At 39.5% G+C, this 8,494-nt stretch overlaps 1 protein-coding gene across 1 annotated transcript in view; it reads right to left on the reverse strand.

Annotated features, from left to right (window-relative positions):
- myof (myoferlin) overlaps nt 1-6,753 on the reverse strand; it is a 56,452-nt gene extending 49,699 nt beyond the window's left edge. Inside the window, exons 1-3 of the mRNA XM_072667734.1 lie at nt 6,535-6,753; nt 3,364-3,419; nt 1,371-1,462 (exon numbers count right to left, since the gene is read on the reverse strand). Coding sequence (XP_072523835.1) covers nt 1,371-1,462; nt 3,364-3,419; nt 6,535-6,622 — 236 coding nt within the window. The 5' untranslated portion in view covers nt 6,623-6,753. The remainder of the gene's footprint in view (nt 1-1,370; nt 1,463-3,363; nt 3,420-6,534) is intronic.
- Nucleotides 6,754-8,494: the final 1,741 nt, after the last annotated feature.

The following is an 8,494-nucleotide window of genomic DNA, read 5'->3' on the forward strand; positions in this document are numbered from 1 at the left end:
TATCTCAGGAGGCATGAGACTAGATCTATAAATCTTGTTGGGTAGGAGCCGGTCTGCCTCAATGTTTAACATGAATCCAGAACCCAAGGTTTCCCAATTGAACATTGCCCACAGATCCTAAACTAATTTAGACGGCTTGCCATCTTTCCAGACTGCATCCCTGTATTATGTCTACCATTACTCCATGGTCAAGTTCTGATGCTCTTTATAGGTGCTTTTGGTGGTGGACAGAGATCAGCATGGACATTCTGACCGGTCTGCAGCTATTCAGCAAAGCAGTTTTAGAGCTACAGTAGCTACAGTAGTACAGTAGAGCTACAGTAGCTCTTCTGTGGGATAAGACCAGAAGGCTAGCCTTCACTCCTCAGGTGAATCATTAAGCCTTCGGGCGCCCATGACACTGTCTCTGGTTCACCTGTTGTCCTTTTCCAAGACCACTTTTGGTAGGTACTGACCACTGCATACCGGGAACACCCCATAAGACCTGCCTGTTGTTTTGGAGATGCTCTGTCCGGGTTGTCTAGCCATCACAATTTATCCCTTGTCAAAGTGGCTCAGATTCTTATACTAGTCCATTTGTCCTGCTTCCAACACATCACCTCAGGAAAGGACTGTTCACTTGCTGCCTAATATGTAGATCCCACACACTGATGCCATTGCAACCAGATATTCAGTGTTATTCACTTCACCTTGCTGTGGTTTTAATGTCATGGGTGATCTATATATATATATATATATATATATATATATATATATATATATATATACACACACACACAGCATTCAGCTATATAAGCATACAGAAATATGGGCGTACTACGTATTATTATGTTTCTAGTTTGTATCAAATGACATTTTCGCAACCAATGCCATGATGACTATTAAGACTAAACAAAGGAATGAATAAAGGGAAGTCAGCATTTAAAAAAAATCTCAAAGCAACAACAAAAATCTCCAGCAGGTAAAAGTACCAGCACATTATTGTTATTAGAAATCACATTCAGAACACTACATGTATGTAGGTACATATGTACTGTGTGTGCTGTATGTGTATGTGTATGTCATACATGTAGTTTTTCTTAATACACTACTATGACAATATCATAAACCATGATAAAAGGTCAGGAAATCATTATGCATTTTTTAATAAAGTCTGTAAAAGTATTGTTTTGGTATTCGTTGGTCATAAAAAAGCCAGCCCAAAACTGCAGCTAAACTAGCTAATGTCATTAGCCCTAGTTGCCATGCATCTGACTTGATTAGAGTGTCCCGAAAACACGGCTAAAAAAAACGGCCTCAACAAAAAGTACACTGTTTATCCAGTACTGAAATGTCAGTTCCAGTTCTGAGCATTAAAGAGCAGGACTTACTTGTTCTTTCCAATAGTCTCAAAGTCTTCCACGATCACATCAATGAAGGAGGACGAATCGAGAGGGGAACCTTTCAAATCAAACTCGAGTGTCTAAAACAACAACAACAACATTACAGTTTACAAGCCTGTGCAGTGATTACTGAGGAGTATCAATATACAGTACTGTGCAAATGTGTGAGGCCATGTCAGAAAATGAGATGTAAAGCTACTAGTGTTTATTCATGCAAAGAAACACTAGCATCAGATTACAAACAATTTCAATAGAGAAGATCAGTATTTATAGTTTCCATCTAATATCTAATCAATTGGATCAAGAGCTGCTAGTGAAACTGACAAATTCACACAGTGTCTGGAGCTCACAGAAAAGTAAGCAACCAGACATATCAATTTCTTAACCCACACATCAATAACTTTATTGACCAAAAAGACAAAAATACATAATTATACGTTACATGCATTTTTTGTTAATTCTGGGTAAAAAAGCTAAGTATTTTCATATTTGCAGCTCTTGCAAAACTTTTGCTTACATTCCTGAGGAGGTATGTACACTGATTGCAGTGGAATTTCCATTTCAAGGTTTAAACACGTGGAACAGGGGGGGTCAAACAGGGGGACCCTTACGGGCCACAGCACTTCAGTGAAAAATTTTGGTGAGACTGAATTCTGGAGATGTGAGCAGTTATACAGAGTGGCTTGATGATATTAACCAGCCGACTAAAAAAGTTTAAGGCCTCTAAAAGTTATTATGCAAAATAGTTATGAATGCACTGTCTATAATTCAAATTATTATGAATTCACTGTATATAATATAAATGGTTACGAATTCACTGTCTATAATACAAATGGTTATGAATGCACTGTCTATAATACAAATGATTATGAATTTACTGTCTATAATATTAATGATTATGAATTCACTGTCTATAATACAAATGGTTACGAATGCACTGTCTTTAATACAAATGGTTATGAATGCACTGTCTATAATATAAATGGTTTTCAATTCACTGTCTATAATACAAATGGTTTTGAATTCACTGTCTATAATATAAATGGTTATGAATTCCCTGTCTATAATAGAAATGGTTATGAATTCCCTGTCTATAATATAAATGGTTATGAATTCACTGTCTATAATATAAATGGTTATGAATTCCCTGTCTATAATAGAAATGGTTATGAATTCACTGTCTATAATATAAATGGTTATGAATTCCCTGTCTATAATATAAATGGTTATGAATTCACTGTCTACAATACACATATACAATATACAATACTGTCTACAAATGTTTACAATACAAATTCATACAGCAAGAAAATTCACCACTACATACCATTACATATAAAACTCGTGTCTTGTGTTTTGGATGGTAAATAAAATGGCTATATTTGTTTTGTACACACCATAACCCAAGGTTTCCATCTCAACCAGTGTAAAGAAATCTGAACAGGTTTCTCTGCAATTAATCATTTCACACCAAATCAGTCTGTTCATATTTTGAAATATATCACACTTGATTCAGATCATCAGTTAATTAAGGCCTCTATGAGTTGAATTCAGATTGAGAGAAGAAGTAAATCTATCACAGAGCCTACTTTGCAGGTAAGGGTCCTTTCACAAATGTATACCTTAGCCCCAGCATAGTCGATTAGCCAAGACCCTTTCAAGGTCATGTTTGCTTCTTTACTTGTGCACTGGGGCTACAAGTCAGGCAGGGGTAGCTTTCATAGACTGGTATATGGATTAGTTCACAGAGGAGGCAAAACTCAGGCTTTGAGAATGATGTTTGAAGCAAGTGTGGGAAGATTTAGGCATGAAGTTTGCAAACTGCTAATGGTTAGCTACTTTTATTTCATTAACCACATAGATCCAATCCAAACCTAAAAACTCAGGTGTTGGTTGATCGACTAGATATTTTACAAAACACAGAAACCAAGTAAATTCTTTTTGCCAGTATTAACTGAATCGCTTTTAAGCATGTGCCTACCTCCTTCCAGACAGGATTGACTTCACTGTTAACAGAGCGAGTTTTCTTTGTCTCACCTAAAAGAAGGAAAAAAGATGTGTAACCCAGAGTAAGACACATAGAATCATATAAGAAATGTACTAAACATGCATTAGGGGCCTGTTAGGATTTCTCAAAAATTCCTGGCACATAATAAAAATCAGGAAATCCTATTGCACAGTTACTTTCACAGTCTTTAATAACAAAGCAAAAGAAATACAAATAAAAATCCTTAACATGTGGAAAAGTGTAGACAAGCAATATACAGACTCAGATTTCCTTTGAAAAAGTTACAATCCCTCATTAGAAAATCAGCCCTATGGATTGTTACAAATTGTAATTAGATACAATTAGAGAGTGGTGGTGCACTGTTCCACTGTGCAGTGTTGCTTGCATAATCTTTTAGAACCTATTTGAACATCAGAAAAGGTACATTTGGAGAAAAAAAGAACTGCATTTCATGAAACAACAACATTCTGTGATCAATTATGATTAATCACAAGTTAGGAGCAGCTATGTGTGTGTGTGTGTGTGTGTGTGTGTGTGTGTGTGTGTATGAGGGACAGAGGGAGAAAGAGAGAGAGAGAGAGAGAGAGAGAAATGAGGGGTAAGAGAATGAGAGTTAGTCATGAGATCCAGATTTCAGCATAAATGAAATGTAATTTACTCTCTGGGGTCAACAGCAGCAACGCTGTGTTTATATCGCTATATAAAACTGCTTATACGCCACTATGCACTGTAAAGAGAGTGACCTACGAGAGGAAGTTGGGGAAGTTTTGGGTAAAAAAAGGGTTGCAATATATATATATATATATATATATATATATATATATATATATATATATGTGTATGGGCACTTACACACAGTATCGGTATTGGCAATAAAGAGCACCGATATCATGAAACTTACTTGTACATACTTTGTTATTAAACCATAAGTCATAAATAGTTATTTTAATAGTCATTAAACAGACATTTAATCCAACTTTTACATTTAATTTTTTTTTGTTTCTGAAACCAAAAATTGAGTTAAACAAGCTGCGCAGCAAAACAAGCCAATGTTATCTCAGAACTAGAAATCCACCAACAAGAACTGAAAGCCTTTTAAGATGAGGGTATCCTGACTTTTGCACAGACCACATTAATGATTTTTATCTTAATATTATAAAAGAGTAACTGTGCATTAAGATTTGCTGAAAAGGCTGTATTTACTACTTTTCAGTTTAAAAAATCGGTCAATGGTTCAATGGTGCTTTCACATACAGTATTTTATGCTTAGTGGAATTTCTGAGACATTCTCTTTGGAAATATTCGGTACAGGAAGAAGCTTCCATAGTTAAGAGCCAGTATTTTAAACCAGGGCAGTTTTTTTTACTTCACATCAAGGCCACAGGCAGCTTCTACAGAGAAAGTATGCCAAAACACAAGGATCACATCACATTTATGTTGGAATGACAACCTGCGTTTGAAGTCTTCCCTCCAGGATTTTACTATGACACCATTCCCACAGACTTAGTTTGGCCTATCTACTCGAGTCGTACTATCTCAAGATAGGCATTGGTCACTCACTCAGGCAGGAGTTGTAATGCAAATGTTTTGTTTGACAATTTGCATCATATCTGTGTGTATAACATGTTTTAACTGTATTACTAATGATGCAATAGCGTATAGTTGCGAAAAAAAGAAAGATCCAAGTGCACCAAAATGCATCACAACAAGCCACGTGAGAGCATTCTCTCCGCCTATTGGTCACTTCTGTCTGGGGTGGGAGCAAGAAAGTAAATACAGCAAGAAGGTCCTGTGTCCTGGACTACTGCATACTTCTGTGCAGTATAACATGGAGCAACAGCAGTGATGGAATTTCTTCATAGCTGTAGTACTTATCTGTGCAACATACCAGGTTATAACACATGGCTATAGAAGCCGTTTAGCTCAAACTTGCTGTGTCAGATCTAGTCGGGTCGGATCGAGGTCACATTCTCACCACAAATAAACTGGGGATGATGCAAACGACTTTCAGAAGACGTGTCATAGAGACACATAAGTCTAGAAAAGGCAACAAATGCATTGCTAAAGAACTGGGTATACATTAGTCCACGATTAGACTGTCTACAAATGAGGAGAATTCAGGACTGTTGCTACTCTTAAGATTACTCCAAGTGTACCAGGCGATCCTGAAAGTATTAAGACAGCACCCAAAAGGAAGCAGCAAGAGATCTACAGATGACTCTGAAACCTACAAAAACTACAAAAACATCACGTCCATTATTAGAAAAAACACTGAACAAGAATGCTGTTCATAGACCTCCTGAATGTTCTACTGAAAGTAGACCATTTTGGCACAAGTGCCCCACAGCATGTTTTGAGGAAAAATAACACTGCGCACCAACACCAAAACCTCCCAAATGTGAAGCATGGTGGAGGGAGCATCATGGTTTGAGCTGTTTTGCTGCCTCAGGTCTGGCCTGAACACCATGTGATCACTAAGGGAATTCAAAGCCGAATCAAAACATTGTACAGAAGAATGTAGGGGCAACAGTACATCAAGCCAAAGAGACGTTGGGCTATGCAACAAGACAATGACCCAAAGCACATGCAAAGCAAATCACCTAAAGAATGTTTGGAACAGGTGATGATTTGTGTTTTGGAAGTCAAAGTCCTGACCTTAACCCCACTAAGATGCTGTGCCATGACCCAAACAGACATCCCAGAAGTACTGATGAACTGAAACACATTTGCAGCCTCTTTAACGTTGTGCAAATATTATGTGATCTACAGGCTATCCAATTCAAGGGTTCACTTACTTTTTCTAGCCAGCAGTGTAAATGTTTACTCAATGTGCTCAATAAAACCTTAGAAAATGACCAGACAATATTTTTATTAATAATCAATACAGAAAATCAGGTCATTCAAATGAGTTCTCTAACTTTTTCTTGCAGAATTGCTACGTGTAGCTTATAACAATAGCTGGCAATTCATGAAGTGTCCCATGAAATTCACCTATTTTTAAACCCAAAGTTTAAAACACCCATAAATATTTATTACAGGCTTTATTAACACGTTTCAACTGATAACTGCCCCCCAATATCTAGTCGTCTGTTAACTTGTAGGCTACTCATCGAGTGGACATTTAGAGTAGGTGAAATCCTTTACCTTTGAACACGATGGATGTGATTGGGTCTGGACTTCCAAGCTTCTTCTTTGGGAGTCCTGAGGCGGACTCAACAACAACACGCAACATGACTGCAGTCCGTTTCTTATTCTGTCATTATTGTCCTCCAGCTTCTCTTCTCAGTGAGGAAAGCCCAGTGTGGAGAGCTTGTGTGCTTGCTGAGATGAGGGTGTGGATTTCCACCCATTTTCCAAGTGTAGCCTACCTGCGCTTACAGCGGATCAGTACACACTGGATCAGTGAGCACGACAAAAACAAGCACAGCCTACCACTTTATTAAGGAGCTCGTTATTAGTGGGAGTTTTATATTAAATAAATGATGTTTAAAGGACTGAAGCTGAAAAATACTTTTCACGAGCATCGCATTAAAAGTGTTCAAATAAATAAATAAATAAATGGTCAGATCAGATTTCACTGCTGTCCCTGGCGGCTCTCTGGCTCCCTCTGCTGGCGAACCCTTAAAACTACTCACACACTGCTGCCAAAACCTGGTCCTGGAGGACTGTCTACAACCCTGGAGAGTTCGGATCCAACACGCTTGGCTCTGACATTTAGATGCTCCTGAAAGTCTCCATTAACTGGATAACCTAGTGTTTTAGCCCCAACTCTAACCTAGAGTTGGGGCTGAACGCTCCAGGATTGAGGATCTCCAGCAGTGGGGTTGGACACCCCTGGATGATGTTCAAGTTAACAAATAAAACCTGGAGATCTAGCTAACACACCTGGCTCTGATGTTTAGATGCCCCCCCCCCCCCGAGTGTCTTCACCAGGTATGATGATCTTAGAGCTGGAGTTGACCTCTTCAGGTGGTCTTCCAAGTTGATGTTGTCCAAGTTACCAAATAAGAGTGTTATTTGGTAATCCTGGTCCTGGAGATCTAACACTCCTAGCTGTGATATTCAGGTGCCCCTGAAAGTCTTCATTACCTGGATGACCTTAGAGCTGGAGTTGACCTCTGCAAGATGGTCAATTTGTTGGAACTGAACTGTCCAGGATGGTAGATCTCCAGAGCAGAGCGATTTATATAAAACACTCAAGTGTAAGAGAAACTTGCAGAGTCAGAATTGTTTGCAGTCATGGATAAAGGAAGCAAACAGCTAAAAGGTTTCCCAAGCTATGTTAAAACATGGTCAAGGTTTTACTTTAATTTTGAGATGTTTTTGGTCCAAAATGTATGATGACAAACACATTGGCACATTGTGTTTGACATCTACACTGGGTAGGCTTGGGTTGGCTGGTCCCAAGCCTACCCAGAATCACTGGGTGCTTTGTTTGAACACCTTCTGGAGAGGGCATTCCATAGTAGGGGACATAGGGGACCTGCCACCAGTGGGTGATGACACCACCATCCTAGGCCTCATCACAGATGGAGACGAGACTGCCTACTGAGACAAGGTCAGCGCCCTGTCAGAGTGGTGCTACCACAACAACCTCAGTCTCAACATCAGCAAAACTAAGGAGATGATCGTGGACTATAGGAAGCTGCAGAGGGGTGGTCACTCTCCCTTATATATCAATGGAGCTGAAGTGGAGAGGGTCAGCAGTGTTAGGTTCCTCGGGGTACACCTCACCGATGACCTCTCCTAGTCACTCCACACCAAACAAAGCAGTGAGGTCTGCCAGTCAGCGCCTCTTCTTCCTGAGAAGGCTCAGGAAGTTTGGTCTGCTTCCTGATATCCTCACCAACTTCTACAGATGCACCATAGAGAGCATCCTCACGGCCTGCATCACTGTACTGCCTACGACAGCAAGGCCCTGAAGAGAGTGGTGAGGACAGCAGAGTCCATCATAGGCAGCAAACTTCCAGACCTGCAGGACATCTACTGGTCCCGCTGCCTGAGAAAAATCCAGAAGATCTGGTTGGACTGTAGCCACCCAGCACACGGCCTGTTCACCTTACTGCCATCAGGCAGGAGGTACCGCATCCAGGCCAGAACAAAC

Source organism: Salminus brasiliensis, chromosome 22 (genome assembly GCF_030463535.1).
Source record: "Salminus brasiliensis chromosome 22, fSalBra1.hap2, whole genome shotgun sequence".
Classification (NCBI taxonomy): Eukaryota; Metazoa; Chordata; class Actinopteri; order Characiformes; family Bryconidae; genus Salminus; species Salminus brasiliensis.